The 16,521-nt window shown below is 43.5% G+C and overlaps 1 protein-coding gene across 1 annotated transcript; it reads left to right on the forward strand.

The window, feature by feature from the left end:
- The first annotated feature begins 474 nt into the window (after positions 1 to 474).
- CHGB (chromogranin B) lies at positions 475 to 11,683 on the forward strand. Its single transcript, XM_004698165.2, has 5 exons — positions 475 to 687; positions 6,339 to 6,385; positions 6,854 to 6,947; positions 8,438 to 10,158; positions 11,294 to 11,683. The coding sequence occupies exons 1-5, from the start codon at positions 639 to 641 to the stop codon at positions 11,375 to 11,377; spliced, it is 1,995 nt and encodes a 664-aa protein (XP_004698222.1). The 5' UTR covers positions 475 to 638; the 3' UTR covers positions 11,378 to 11,683.
- The last annotated feature ends 4,838 nt before the right edge of the window (positions 11,684 to 16,521 follow it).

Genomic DNA, 16,521 nt, shown 5'->3' on the forward strand with positions numbered 1-16,521 from the left:
CCAAAACCACAAATTTGAAGGCAGTCCAGGTCCTCTAGTCTCTGGCTGCACCTTTTATATTTGAAGCCATCACCACTCACCAACCAGGTAGTCTTCCTGATGCTTAGCACTCTTTTCCTCCGGAGTGGTGGAGACCCAAAACAGAATTAGCCATGTTTTCAGCAGATCGGTACATGGCCTTAAGCAGGTTTTGTTTTTTGTTTTTGATTTGGAGGCGTGGGGTGGGGGAGGGAAGTTTGGGTCCAGCCAAGGGGGACCCCTCTCCGGCCCCGCCTTTGCTCCCCGCTTAGATCTACACTGCCTCCCCTCATCTTTTCCGTTTCCCTGGCGCCTTCCTACGCACCCCGGCTCCAGACCCCGCGCTCCCGGGCCACTGGACTGGCGTAAATTTCCGCCTGCTTGCGCCACCGCCCCCGGGGCCTCCTCGTGACGTCAGAGCTGAGCTCGGGGCCTCCGCCTCCTGGCTGCCCGCCGTACAGCCCCCACCTGCTCTTTATAAGAGCGGGGTCTGCGCCAACCGCACCACACCACACCGCGGGGACCACGACACACGGCTAGCTTTCCGGAGCCTCTCCATCTTGCTTCCCATTCCGCCCTACCGGTGCGCCTCCACCTTCTCTCCGCGCCCGAGCCGGGCCATGCAGCCGCCGGTGCTTCTCGGCCTCCTGGGAGCCGCGGTGCTGGCCGGTGAGTGAGTGGGCGCGGCGGGCCCTTCAGCACCGCGGACAGCGCCAGCCGCCCGGCGTCTGAGCGGGCAGATAAGCATGGGGAGGGAGGGGCGGGAGGATGAAAGAGGGGTTCCCCCTAGTTTGGGGTAATACATTTTGTTTCTTCTTAGGTGCCCCGCCCCATTAAACTCCCTCCCCCCGCCCCACTCTTTGACCCGGAAAAAGCCGAAGGGTTTCCTAGCCCAGCCAGGAAAGTCTCAGACTTTTCCTCTCGAAATTTTCCTATAAAACAGAAAGGGACCCTCACCTCTGAAGAAAGTCCACATTTTGTGCTCACTTCTAAGATATCATACCCTCTCTACACGTCTAGGGAGACACTGTTACAGTCTGATTCTGCATCTTTAATGCAGGATGGCAGACTGTGTGCATGGAATTTAGAAGGCTGGCACTGGTATACGTTTTCATGATTCCTATTATATCTAAACATGAGGAGTTAAAAGTAAATCCGGTATGCGAATAAGATAATTTTTTTCCTAACACGGTCATACAGAATGTGTTCTGTATATGCAAGTTTTGTATATTGTTTGTCTGTTTTGTATTTCTATCTCCAGCAAGAGAATCTCTAACTCGAATCTTTTTTTCCTCCTTTTGAGTTATGAATGAAAAGTACACTAGGCATTTTGACTTTTATGTTCCATGAAAGTAACTAGAATATAAACTAGCCATAAAAGTATTCATGGAGAAAGTTTTAGTCCGTTGGGGAGGATTAAAATTTAAGCAGTAGATATTTTCCCTCTTTGTGTGTGGAAGATTGTGGAGTTAAATCTTTTAAAATTACTTTCTATCCAAAGATATGATCTCTGGGGAGATGAAACGTGTGTGGGTGTGGGTGTGTTTCAAATGAATAAAATCACTATGAGTACTGAGAAATAAGTAAACCATTAGAATAAACTGGAAGGAATTTTTTTGTGGTTGTTTTTGCCATTTTTATGGCTTCATAGAAAATTGTTCTTAACTGAAATTGACAGTCCTAACTAGAATTGGGATATTGTCATCCATAAACATGAAGCTCTCGTGGACAGCCATTCCTGGATCAAAATTATGAAGATGTAAAATGAAATTCCATTGTAAGTTTTATTTTATTGCAAGCTACATACTTTGTCATTTTCTAAAATTCTCGTTAGTCTTACACGTCTCCTAGAAATAACTTAATTTTAACTAAAGAAAACCTGGTGAATAATTAGGAGTTCTTTGTGGTTAAAACACTTCATAGAAATGAATTGTTTAAGAAGCTGAAGCTATGGTATACATTGTGCTAAAGACCAGGAAATCAGTGACATTTGTGGGACTTATTTAACTGTGGTACTAAATTACTTATGAATCTCTTATGCAAGGGAAAATTTTAAGGAGGCTTCATATTTCACTAGCAGCTAAAATGGAGAATCATATTCTTTTTAAAAAATTAGATATAATTTACATATCATAAAATTCATGCTTTATAATGTAAAATTCCATAGTTTTTGTATATTCATAGATAGGCCACAATCACCGGATCCCTGGTGATAAAGTGGGTTATGTGTTGTGCTATTAAGCTCAAGGTCATCTATTCAAACCCATCAGCTGAGCAGTTGAAATCTACCAGCCATTCAGAGGATGAGGCTGTCTCCTTGCCTCAGAAATCCTAGGTAGCAGTTCTACTCTGTCCAATAGGATAGGATCACTGTGAGTTGGAATTGATTTGATGGAAGTTGTGTGTGTGTGTGGTGTTATTTGCAACCATCACGACTATCAAATTTCAGAATGTCTGTTATTTCACAAAGAAACTCTACCCCTTAGTAGCCATTCTCCATCCACCCTTCTCTCCTGAGCCCTGGCAATGAGACATGATATTCCTCAAGCAGAGTTTATCATTTAGCAAAATCACAGGGCTGGGGGGAGCCTCAGGGAACCATCTGGTTCATTTCCTACTTGAAAGGCATCTGGAGATAGAGCCACAACCATCCACCAAGCTATCATGTCCTCTAAATACTCTTATGAGTAAAGTAATCACATGATCACTCCATTAAACTAGGTAAATGGTTTCTGTCTCCACAAAAGCTAATTTATCTTAAAGCTACATTTTAATATGTTATTTAACTTAGTTTATGAGTCATTAATACTTAAGAAGTTATTCTTAGATTTATCTCAAGGCACTACTTCTAAATTGTCCTACTATTTGAGGACTTCACTTTCAAAATCACCATGAGGTTTTATTTTAAGCCTGTGAATGTCACTTCCTATGAAAAGACAATAAACTACTTTAGTGGTAACCAACATGCCTTTGGTTCTTACATTACATCACAGATTCTGTTGGAAAGGACATGCAGCATTTAGATGTCTCACAAGATGCATAAGATCTTTCACAAGCAAAGTCTAATCATGTTTGATCAAAAAAGGGGTGAGAAGCCTCAATCTGAGAAACAGAAATAAAACTGTTCTCTGCTAAGAAATGTGAGCTATTGCCTTTTTTAGAGTTTGAAAACAATTTCTCCCCTGCTAAATCTGATCATTGTTCTCAATCTGTCAATACCTATAAGTAATAAAAACAATTAAATGATAGCTATTTTACATTTGGGGGAGGGGTGAAAAGCATTAGCAAGAAACTGGATTACCAAATAAGGTTTGGCGAAGCTGGGTTTTGCTTTTCTAAGTGTACCACCTTGTTCATGAGGGGAGTAATTGTCTCACTGTTATTGTTTTCCAGAGGATTATACAGATTTCAGCTGGACAGAGCAAGTTCCGATGTAGGAGTCTTCCCAAATAATAATTGTATGGGGGGATAAAGCACAGGCCAGCATACTGGGCCCCAGTGGTCCAAGGGGCCATCTGGATTTTGTCTGAACTGCATTTCAGGAAGAACGCTAAGGCCTTCATTGCTTGTTAGCCACTTCTCAGACCTTACAAATGAGTCAACAGATGTGGCAACTGTGGGCCTCTAGAAACAATTGACCCCAGCACAAGCTTTAAAAAGGAAAATTGAGTATGATGAATAAATTAAGTAGGTATTTCTAGGTTTAGCCCTATGCTATGCTATATCAATTAATTAGTGAGAGTGAGGAGCAGAGACTTAGAGAGGAATCATTTTGGAATGAAAAGATCTGGTTACTAGTCATAAAACAACTATATTTGAGTAGCTTCCATCTCTGACAGCCGAGGACTTTGCTCTTGGTCTGGCTGGCTCTTCTCATGTCTCTGGGACCTAGAATACTTGTCTGCACTGGGCTTTTCAAAATCCTAATTGTCATCATCTGGCCCAGGGAATGCTGGCAGAATGGAGGAGATGGGCTCATATGTAAGTGCGTTGAACTTCTCTACTGGAAAATATCACATATGACAAAGTAAAAATGGGGATGAGAAATAAAGCAGTCTTAATAGGAAAAAATGACACTGGAAAATTAAAATCTCTTAAAGCATTTCCTAAGAAGACAAGAGCATTTCAAATGCCCATTGAACATAGGAAGAAGCTCATAAAATGTAAATATATTAAAAATCAGCCTTTGAAGTATATCATCATAAGCCAGATGTTTTTCATAAACCATTTGTTAAATGTCTATCTTCATATTATGGACTTGATGGTGCCTTAGGAGAATTCCATGCCTCCCTTGTTCTTTATACAACTTTAGACAAAATGGGGCAAGGGAAATACAACATTGGCACAGATTCATAAGCAAGCTCATCCATGAAACTCTTGTGGACAAAAATGGAGGAACTTGATTATGATGGTGTTTCAATAAGTTTGTGGAAAAACTTCATTATCTTTCCAATTAATTTTTCCACTAACTTTTTGAATCACCCTCATATTCATAAGCATGTTTTTGTAGAGAAATGAAGTGGGGAGAGCAGTAGGCAGAAAGCATCACAGATCTTTGTTCATTTGGGGTGGCTAGGGAAGACAGCTTGGGGTGGGTACCCTCGTTCTATTTAGACTTGGCTTGTTTTCAACTTCTCATTGAAGTATAATATACATATAGAAAATTGTTTCGATCATAATTGTGTAGCTTAATACAATTTTCACAAATGGAACATACCCATGTAATCAACACCCAGCTCAAAAAACAGAACCTCACTAGTACATCAGATACTCATGGCCTGGATTCGATTTCAAATGGGCTTAAGATAGCATTAATTCATTGCCAAATTAAGCTGAAGTCATTGCTAGAGAAAATTAGCAGTGTGTGTGTGGTGTGTGTACACAAGCATATATTCAAACATTTCCACACACACTTTTGCCCTGGGGTCGGGGTATTCAATCAAATGGTTTCTCGGCTTTTCAACAATATTGATAGACCTCATGCATCTCTGGAAGCTGGTTCCAGCAGCATTTTGTTATTTCCTCAACTCATTTTGAGTTACTTTCAGATCCTGTAATGTAGTAATGTCACCCTTGATTTCAACTTAAATTTACATTTTAAGGATCTTTACATTATTAATTAGAGCTTCCAATAGCTATTCTTTCCCATAGAACAACTTCTTTGTAATTCTAGTACTTTCCTTGATAACCAAGCCCCACAAGTAGTAGGTATAACCTCAAATTACTCATAAACAGCTAGACGGGACTGAAGATTCCAAGCTACTTCCCCTTTCAAGTAAGAAAGGACTGCTAAAATGTCCCATGTCTAATCACAAGTGGGCTGTAAGACGTATGTGGTTTTCCTAGTTAGCAATACTTTAATATTTGCTTCATTTTGCCTCAGACTCATGGTTTTTGCCCAATTGTTGTCTATCATGCAGGTTAATGTGGTCCCAATCTGAATGATGTAATTTTCTCTTTTCAGTTAAGTATTTCATAAGGAACATTCATCTCTTTAGAAAATGCCTAAGATCTTCAGTTGCCCAAAGTCTTAAAATACTTACACTATGACTTTATAACTTAATGATTTAACTTAATTTCTGTACGAACCTAAATATAGAATTCCTAAGCTACTTCAGTTTGCAAATGTGTTAGCCAAGTGACTTTAAGTAATTATAATGCTGTTTCTGGGAGGGGGGGAAATGTATGTTTGAATGTACATATATTATAGACATATGCCTAAAATATATTCTTAGTAATACCTATAGAACTGCAAACTTTTATTCACCTCTAAATAAAACAACATACAATTCATCAAAGAGCTGGAGCAGAGAGGGAAGGATGTATTGACGCTAAGAGAGAATGAGCTAGATCCTTTCTTTGGAGAGCATTGGAATGTTGAAATGGGGCTGCAGTCTAAATTTTTTAAAATTGAAATACAACATTCCTTCACATAGTAGAATGCTATGTGTTTTGATCTGTATCACCAACACCTCAGTCAAGAACATGTCCACTATTCCAAAGATTCTTGTATCTGGGAATTGAATATATATTCAATTTATATTTATATAATTGAATATATATATTCAATACACACACACAGTCCATTGTCCCTAATACAAAGCTCTTCTTTCCCTTCTATCCCAGTGCACATACACACCCCACTCTCTCTGAGTCACTGCTGTGGTTAGGGAGGGCTAGCATGCCAGTCTTCCCCAACTGTCTTTACTCTCCTCAGCTCCAACTCTGCCTCTTTGAACAAGTAATGTGTGGATTGTTTTGATTCACATTGCTTGCAAAAATAAACTCAAGGCATCTCTAATTTCTTTTCTCTTTCAAAGCTGTCAGTTCTATGCCCGTGGATAACAGGAACCACAATGAAGAAATGGTAAGCTGAATTATAAGTCTAGAATCTCAACACTAGATTCTTCTACCCCCTAACCAGCTAACCAATCAACCAAACTCCTAACAATAGGCTTATAAAACCAGAAGTTCATCCCTGAGGAGATAAGGATGAGGAATATCCATACTGCCCTTTGTCCCACATCCCCATTTGGATGTTTTTGTGTCCTGGAAGACAGTTGTGTCATTGCAACCTTCCCTTTCCAACCTGTTCCTAAGTGGGTATTTATTTCCCTTCTCAAAGTAACATCGAAGCAATGTTGTCTTGCATTGTAGCGCTTCCCCTGCTGGTCTCCATTTATTGGGCTGCTTCACTGCCGTCCTGGGCCTTTGTATCCATGTGTTAAGGATTCTGCATCAGTTCAGGCCACAGACTTGACTCTTCGGACAGTAGTTCTGCTTCCCAGTGACCACAGCTATTGCCAACTACTTTCTGGTTCCCCCCTCCCCCCAGGTGACTCGCTGCATCATTGAGGTCCTCTCCAATGCTCTGTTGAAGTCCAACGCTCCACCCATCACCGCCGAGTGCCGCCAAGTCCTGAAGAAGAGTAAGAATCCCCATTGCAGGCATAATTGTGTCCCTGCACCGATGTTTGCCCTTGCTCCTTTCACTCCATCTTCCATTTTGCTTTCAAATGGACTAAGGGTCAGATTTCAGTAGGATGAGTATTGGTCAGACTAGGAAATAAAAGATATGGCTTCTAGTCCCTGCTGCGCTCTGATGAAGAACTCTTGCCTCTCTGGGTCTATTTCCTCAAAGTAAAATAAAAAGGGATGAACTCAATGGCACTTCAAAGGACACGTGTCTATAAGTATTCTAGAGACAGTCTACTGAGAAAATGTTGAGAGGAGGAGGGTTTCAAGGTTCCTCCAGGGTTACAGACTCAAATGCCAACCAGGGCCAGACAGAGAACATAAAGGAGTGAGCAAAGGCAGGAAGTGACGGTCCCTCTTCTGAGACGGACCAGAAACTTCTCAGCTCTAATTGAGTGTCAGGCTTTCCAGTTGAACTCAGTGAAGTAAGTGGATCTTTAAGCCCTCCCAGCTAACAATTCAAAAAATGTTAGCTGCATATCTCCTTCCATGGGCTGCCCTGAATGAAGAGAAGATCCAGTAAAGGAACTATCAACCTTTGAAAAGGGGGCAGGAAGAAAGATATTTAATTAAAATATCACTTGTGACCTCTTCTGTTGACTCAAGAAACACAAAGATGCCTCAGAATGCCAAAAGTCATACCTTTTCCTCAGCACCTGGGTGAATAGCACCTGAGTGAAGGAAGGAGTATATCGTCCCTCTGTTGTGTCATTTTCTCAGAGGAGGAATTTAGACCCTTCTTAGGATGTCCATTTACTAATGGCCACTGTCCCTCACTACTAGATTGACTCTACACAGTTGATTAGATCATTTTTAAAATGGATAAAATAGTCATAAAAAAATTAAGCACACACAAAAAAATTAAGCACAATGGATCCTAATAGTTTCCATTTGGGATAGCTAGTGAAATCTTTTCAGCTGGATTATATTAACTAATTACTTCTCTCTCTCTCTCTCTCTCTTTTAGGGTTCTTTATTATTATTATATTTAGACCCAGTCACACTAGCTAACTTTTCACCCACTACTTAGAATAAATATGGAAAGAATGGCCCAGAATTATACCTCTTTGAACCTTACTTCCCTTATCTGCCAACAGAGGAGATTGAACTGGAAACATTCTAAGGTTTCTTCTGTTTCAAAATTGTAGTATTTCATAAAGCCACTTCCGGATTTCATTTTGATCCCTGATAGGAGCAACACAAGCTGCTGGTTGGGTATTATGAAAACATAGAAGCCAAAAGAATTTTTTATTAGATTTAAACACAGCCAGAAGCTTTCATACGATTGACTTTTCAAAGGAATCTAAGCCTAGTCTTTATTAACTTAACAATTCACCCAAGCAAATCTTCAGTGTCCTGAGGATTTGTAGCGATTAGCTAGGCCGATACGGGCTGAACAACGGTCATTTGTGGTTCCACTTACTCTGTTGTATTTTCCTCATAGGTGAAAAAGAGGTCAAAGATGAAGAAAAAAGTGAAAACGAAAACCAAAAATTTGAAGTCAGATTGTTAAGAGACTCAAGTGATGCCTTCGAAGGCCACAGGCCCTCAAGCAGGGAGGAAGTGGGAAGCCCAGGGGAAGAAGGCTCCCAAGAGCCTGCAAAGGAAGGCCAAGAGAAATGGGCCCAGGGAGGTGGACACAGCAGAGAAGAAGTGAGCGAGCCCCAAGGGAGTCTCTATCCCGCTGCCAGTCAAGTCTCCATAGAACCAAAGGCACACCATTACAGGGAGAGCGAGCACGATGGTAGGGAGGAAGAAGAAAGAGGAAAAGATCAGAGAGGGGAGCTCGGGGGAGAGGCCAAGGCCAAGGAGAAACACCTTGAGGAGTCAGGCAAGACACAGAACGCCCTTCTCACCAAGAGAAACCCCGCGACGGTCAACAACAAAGAGGAGCTAACAGTCGCCCTTGACAAGCAGCCTGCAAGGCCATCCGAGGAAGAGACCCACAGCCGGGAGGAGACCCACAGCCGAGAGCAGAGCAGTCCAGAGAGTGGAGAGGAGGTGGGAAGGGGCCAGGAGAAAGACCCCCACGAGGCGAAGAGCCCACCTGGGCGCCAGGAAGAATCCGAGGAAGGCGAGGAAGACGCCGCCTTTGAGGAACCCGAACGACGCTGGAGGCCGAAGCACCACCCTCCCTCGGAGGGCTCGCAGCACCCACACGTGCACCTGGCACGGTTGGGGGAAAAGAGGGACCGCCATTCCACCCGTTCCAGGGCGTCAGAAGAAGAACCCGAGTACAGGGAAGAAGTGGGGACTGGCCCTCGTGCCTGGGTTCCGGAGGACCTGGAAGGGGCAACGTTCGGGGGCAGAGGCAGCGAGGAGGAGCTGGCACCCAGGCCTCACGGGGAGGAGAGCCAGGAGGAGGACCAGAGAGCTCGGCTGGACGCCCAGCTGGACAACGGGCCCCGCAGAGGGAGGGATGGAAGGGAAGAAGCAGGAGGCTATGAAGCGGGAAAGAGGGCCCATCACAGAGGCGGGGGCAGGGAGCCAAGTGCCTATTCGGTTGTGGACACCAGAGAAGAGGCAAGGTCCTTGGGAGAAGGATCCCGCCGCCGGGGGCAGGAAAGCCAGCTGCAGCCAGCAGGGAGACATCCGCAGGGTGAATGGAATGAGCAGGGCCTGCCCGACTTCAGCTACGGTGAAGCAGGCCTCCCAGGCCAGTGGCAGCACCAGGAGGACCCGCAAGCCCCCAAAGAGAGCGGAGAAGAAGTCAGGCTTCCAGATAAGCAATCTGCACCCCACCATGCTGCCGAAAAGAGGAAGCGACTGGGGGAGCTGTCCAATCCCTACTACGACCCCACTCAGTGGAAGAGCAGCCGCTTTGAGAGAAAGGACAACACGGATGACAATTTTCTTGAGGGAGAAGAGGAAAACGGGCTGGCTTTGAACGAGAAAAATGTCTTCCCAGAGTACAGCTATGATTGGTGGGAGAAAAAACCCTTTGCGGAGGATGTGAACTGGGGATACGAGAAGCGAAGGTTCCCCCGGCCTCCCAAGCCGGATCTGAAAAGGCAGTATGACAGAGTGGCTGAGCTGGACCAGCTTCTGCACTACAGGAAGAAGGCAGCCGAATATCCGGACTTCTACGATTCCGAGGAGCCGCTGGGCACGCTGGAAGTGACAGAGAATGAAAAGGACAACCGGAGAGTTCTGACCGAGGAAGAGGTACCGTTTTGAGCTGTTGTAAAATGGTTGATATGAATATATGATGCCCAAGATGATCTGTTATGAATGTGGAAATTGGTGGGGAGAAACAATCTGCCATGAGAACACACCCTAAGAGTAGAGTGAAGAGAGCCTCTGGGGTTGGTTTTCGGTCATTGCCCTCAGACCTGCCCACCTCCTTCTAGACCCTAGATTGGTGGGGAGAAACAATCTGCCATGAGAACACACCCTAAGAGTAGAGTGAAGAGAGCCTCTGGGGTTGGTTTTCGGTCATTGCCCTCAGACCTGCCCACCTCCTTCTAGACCCTAGAATCTAGGGCATCAGCTCGAAGTCCTGGCTTCACACTGGGATCCCTCGTGCTTACCAACAAAACAAAAAGTGGTGCCTTGTGCCCCTGCCCCCGAGATTCTGTCTTGTCTGGGACTGAGTGCTGCCTTGGCACCCAGACTTTAGTGCTTCCGGGTGATTCGAGCTTTTAGTCAAGCTTGACAAACACTGTTTTGGAGGTTTCTTGGTGTTAGAATAGGGAATGTTATTTTCCTCTTTCTTTAACGAAAAATACCTGCCTGGTGGCACAGTGGTTCAGTCAGTGCTCAATTACTAACCGAAGGGTTGGGTGTTCAAACTCACTAGTAGCTCCCTGGGAGATTGAGGTGGCAGTCTACTTCCAGAAAGACTTGCAGGAAAGCGTATGGGGCAGTTCTACTCTGTTCTATAGGTTCCTTGTCGCCAGAAGTCACTTGACGGCAGTGGATTTGATTTGGTTTTGAGTTCTGTCTTTATTTGCTCTTAGAAGGTTGGAGGAAAGGGACTCATCATGCGCTAGGAAAACCAGAACTTCAAATCTGGGAGAGGTAACAACTTCAGTTCCTGCCCAAGCTATTGCCCCCTTACTATGGATTGCGTAGGTCAGTGGTTCTCAAACTTGAATGAGCCTTCGACTCCTGAGGGATTGTCAAAACAAAGATGCCTAGGTTCCAGAATTGCTCCTTCAGATGGGCACTGGGTGGGCGCAGGCCCCTGCATTTCTAACCTGTGCTGAACTAATATCCCCCTCTCTCGCTACATTTCCTCAAACTGAAAGCAAAAGCAATCGATCCAAGACCTCATGCCTCCTTTCTCTGCATTTTCCAGGAAAGAGAACTGGAAAACTTGGCTGCAATGGATTTGGAACTGCAGAAAATAGCTGAGAAGTTTAGTGGGAACCGAAGGGGCTGACGGTCGCTGGAGCAGAGGACATTCTACGAAGAAGCCCTCACATTATTTTCTCCCACTTTACTGAAAGGACCCACTTCTTTACCCAGAGGCAGAGTCAAATATGCTATTCATGGCACATTTGACACAACTGAAAATGTCGTTAATTTCTGCCAGAATGCTGTTGAAATGACTAGCATGACTTGTAGCACATACCTTCTTGCAAAGTAGACACATTAACATGCTTGTGACCATGACTGTAATACTGTCCTTGAGGGAACAAAAATCCTCTCCGTTTAAAATGAAATAAAACAAAAAGATTCACCCGCATTCAACAGTTTCATTGTCCTCCCTTTCTTTGGGGCTAATAGGGAGGAGGGCGATTTTCAAATCTATTCTTTAACGTCAATGCTGAAAGGTGGCATTCGTTGGTCTTTTGGATGCTGGATAGGAACATTAGATAAATAGCAAACCTTCAGAAGTAAACGACGGTTCAGGAAATAGAAATGAGGAAAGCGTCTCTGTACCACCAAGCTGGAGGGAGATTAGATGGACTTGAAGAACTCTTGTTTTTAAAATACTTTTTCGGTTGCTATTGCAGCTTTTATTTTTTAGAAAGTGTTTTCCATTCAACAAGCGAGACACATTTTGTTTCATGTCATTAGTTGCAATTCCCAAAATGTAGCATCACTTACCCCACTTTCTCCCTGGTGCCTGTCTCCATTCCCCATTCCTTCCTCACCCTTTGGAACTTTCTTCTTGGGTAAATGCTGCCCTTTGGATCTCAAACGGTTGATAATTCTAAGATGTACTTACCTCCCAAGTATTATAGTTCTCCTTACAGATCTCTTTGTTCAGCTGAAAGTTGGGCCATGGGGGTAAGTTTATTTCCAGAGCAGTCTCTTATCTTACCAGGAAACCTGCTCTCTCTCTCTTTTTAATTTAGAATTTTGTTGAAGAATTGATTTAAAAAATTATAACAGTAAAAATAATCATTCATTGGTTGGGAAAAGTTACAATTTGCTCTGTAAACTTACACCTAAAGTACAATAAAATGCTTGAAAAATTAAAAACAAACAAACAAAAAAATCTGGATAGCACTACTTCCCGATTTTCTGAAGAGCCAAGTGCTATTTTTCAGGGTTGAGGAGAATACCTTAGATCATGAAAACAACTTTGAAGTGGGAATCAGAAATCTTGGACTGACCCAGGCAGATCCCTGGACTCTTAGGACTTGTCTCATTTTTTGTCTATAAAATGATGCTCTTATTCTGTTACTAATTTGTTATGTGACTTTGGGCAAGTTATTTTCTCTCTGAGGTCATCGGTCGAGTTGGGATATCCATTTCATCATGTTCTTATACGGAACATATCCGAGCAGTGCTGGAAACACCACCGCCTCTTAGTTGGTTCTGACTCGCAGTCAGTCCCCTTGCAGGAAAGCACAGAACTGCCCAATACAGTTTCTAAGGCTGCACATCTTTTTTTTTTTTAAAGCTTTCATTGTGAATTAGGTGAAGGCTTACTAAGCAGATAATCAGTTTTACATTTAATGATTCACAAGGCTGTTAATTTTCATGGCAACAAATTGGAGTGGCTGGTGGTCTCCAACTACTGATCTTTAGGTCAGCAGGGAAGTCCTTTAACATGGCACCACCATGGCTTTTGAACACATAACAATGGCCACTATTGTCCCAGAAACGAGAAGGGGCATTGGTGACCAGTGAGGGTCATCATGATAGCTTGGACTGGGTTGGTAACCCAGGAAATGAGGAGAAATAGTTTAACCCTAGGTCTGTTTTAGAGGTGGAGCTGACAAGTAGGGTGGACAGATTTGGTGTGGTCTCTGGGGAAGAGAGGTCAACAAGGTGATCACAGTTTGTGGCCTGAGCAACTAGATCAGAGGAGGGAAAGCTTTGGGAAGTGACTCAGGGTCTCTGGCTTGGTGCATTTGAGGTGTTCAGCTGAGTGTGTAGGCCTGGAAAGCAAAGAAAAGGTGTGTGCAGAAGAGGTAATGTGGGGGTGGGGAAGCGGCATCATAAGAGAAGCTATTTAAAGCCTTGAGTCTAAGTGAGATCATATAGGGAGCAGTGTGAACAGAGAGGAGTGGTGAGGATTGAGCCCTGGAGCCGCCAATGTTGAGAAGGCTCAGTGGCAAAGAAGCGCCAGCAAAAGAAATGGAGAAAGAGAGGCCAGAAAGGCAAGGGGGAGATCAGGAGAGTGGGGTCCTAGAAGCCAAGTGAGGTGCAATGTTGCAGGGAGAGAGGTGCACGCGTCATCTGGAGGGCTGAGGGCTCTGGATTTCACTGCTGTTTCTTGCTGCTCACTGGCTGTGCACTGTGCTGCCCTCCTGTTCATTCTTGCAGGTTCCCAGAGTTTCCATTAAACCAGTGAGTCAGTAAACGCTGTCTTAACAAGCCAGAGAGCAAATATTTTAGGTTTGGGGGCTACATGGGCTATTATAGGTATTCAATATTGCCTGGTAGCACAAAAGTGGCCACAAACCTGTAAATAGGCTATATTCCGATAAAATTTCATTCGTGGTCATTGAAATTTCCTGTCACAAAATTATGCTTTTGCTATTTAAAAATGTAAATGGCTTTCCCCAGGCCTACAAAGGAACTGCCCCATACCCCACCTCCCCCGTAGCTCAATTTTTCATGAATCATTGCCAGATCTAGTAGGGGAACAGTGACACTAGGGAGGTACACCCACCTGAGAATAATCAACCACTGGTATTAAAGGGCAGCATTTACTCGGGATACAGAAGAATGAGGAATTGGAACAAGTCATGTTACATGGTGGGTGCTGTAAACAAGGAGATGAAACAAAAGGCACGGAGATTGTTGAGTGGAAGTGGATGCCTGTAAACCTGCACCCAGTTCAGTTTTTAAAGAGTGTAAATGGTTCTTGGCTTGCGATTTGTAGGCAGCTAAGAGGTGGAAAAACCTAAAGCTCCGTCACCAGTTGAATGGATAATAATAATAAAGGAATAAACAGAACGGGGTACCATCCAACCACAAATAGAAGTCCTGATACATAAACAACAGAGATGAACCTTAAAACATGAGGCTAAGGGACGTTTGTCTGTCACAACAGGAGGGGGAAAAACGAGGACCTGATGCCAGGGGCTTAAGTGGAGAGCAAATGTTTTGAGAATGATGAGGGCAATGGATGTACAAATGTGCTTTACACAATTGATGTATGTATGGATTGTGATAAGAGTTGTATGAGCCCCTAATAAAACAATTAAAAAAAATAGGCAACCATATAAAGATGATAGCTGGTTAGTGATTGGCAGAGGTGGGAAGGAAAGGGGGAGCCATTGCTCCGGGGTCTCCGAGCTTGTTAATGATAGTGCAATAATTTAGAAAATTGTGTTAATGGTTGCACAACATGATGAACAGAACCCATGTACCCAAACTGTACACGTTAACAATTGTGGGTGTGGAAAATGCTTTGTTACATACATTTGTACCACAAACACAGGCTGGATTTCCTGTGGGCTGCAGCTCTGACTGAAGCCACTGTTCCTGTTAGTTCTGCCCTTTCTCCCTCCAATCTGTGGACCAGGGCCTGGGGCGCGTATTACATGCCACCATTAACCTGTGCCAGGTCACAGAGGATGGAAAAGAACGAACTGTGCAAGGCTCCTTGGCCACATTTCCCGCTTGAGCATTAGACTGGGAAAGTACTCCCACAAGGCCAAGCAAGTGCTGCTATCATTTTCCTATCCTCTGGATTAACTTCTCCACTTCTTCCTGTTTTAATTTGTTGGTTTGGAACGATATACTAAGCCGACCAAACACCCAATAAGATGAACTCCACATTTTGGAAAAAGGAAAATAAATAAAATTAGCACTTGTGTAACCCGTCAATATGAAAATGTCAAAATTTTCCCACTTATTTTTTAAGAGATAACAGATGGCAACTCTTGACTCATTTCTAAGTACTCCTTTACTCCTATGAGGTAGATGCATAATAAACATATTTTTATTACTCATATTTTTGTTGTTGAAGAAGTGGAGGCCCAGTGCAGGGGAATTGCCCAAAGTTTCACAACGGGTGAGTGCCAGTTTAGGCACGGAGTCCACTGTCTAGCTGTACACTGCACACTCTTGCTGTACATTCAAATGAAATAGGTTTCCAACAAATGTGAGATGAAACTGTACAATGATAACTGTGGCAAACATTTATTGAGACTTCAACTGGCTACCAGACATTATTGTAGATGTGTCACACGCATTGCCACACTTAACCTTCAACACTTAAGAGTTTAGGTCTTTTATGTGGTGAAAATACATAAAACATAGGCCAATTCAACAATTGCAACATGTTCTATTCAGTGATGATTACATTCTCCAAGTTATGCAACCGTCTTTTATCCTTGTCAAAACATTCCACCATGAACTCAAAGGCTTCTATGAAGCAAAAACTCCTCCACTCCCCACTTGTCTCCCACCCCCGCTAGGTAACCCCGCTGGTTTCTCTGTATTTGCTTATGTCATAAAGAGTGAGCGTATACTTGTTCTCGAGACTTACTTTGTTCAGCATGGCGTTTCCAAAGTTCACCCATGTGGTGGCAAGCACCAGGATTTCTCTTTATGGCGTCATATTCCATTATACATGCGCGCGCGCGCGCACACACACTCCTTTGATTATCCATTCATCTGTTGAACATTTAGGTTGCATCCACGTCTGGCTACCATGAGAAGTTCTACAAAGAATATTGGTGTGCAATTGTCGTTTTAATGACACCTCGATTCAGTGCCCAAAGTTTCAGGTATTAGTGGAACTTTAAAAAAGAACCCTCCACTCCCTCCTCCCTACCCCAACCCCCACCCAAAGGTGATGGTAATTCCCTAAGCTTCAAAGTTCTTGCCCTTCTTCATAAAGGGTAAAAAACGCTGGTGCCTAGTGAAGGTTAATGGCACAGTTACATTTATCAGCTGCTACTTAAACAGCCACTCGCAGGCTCACACATCTCTTGCCCTGACTGACATGTGCTATGTAGTTCAAACCAAGAAAAGCTGTAACTCTTTATTACAAATATTAACACAACTAACATAGAGGTAGCTTTTTATTTTCATTTATAGGTAGATACCCATCTTTTCTTGCACTGCACGAATACATTCCAAAGACAGGAACATTTACAGCAACATGAACCT

This window comes from Echinops telfairi, unplaced genomic scaffold (assembly GCF_000313985.2).
Source record: "Echinops telfairi isolate 266 unplaced genomic scaffold, ASM31398v2 ScPeMD7_5592;HRSCAF=6446, whole genome shotgun sequence".
Lineage (NCBI taxonomy): Eukaryota > Metazoa > Chordata > Mammalia > Afrosoricida > Tenrecidae > Echinops > Echinops telfairi.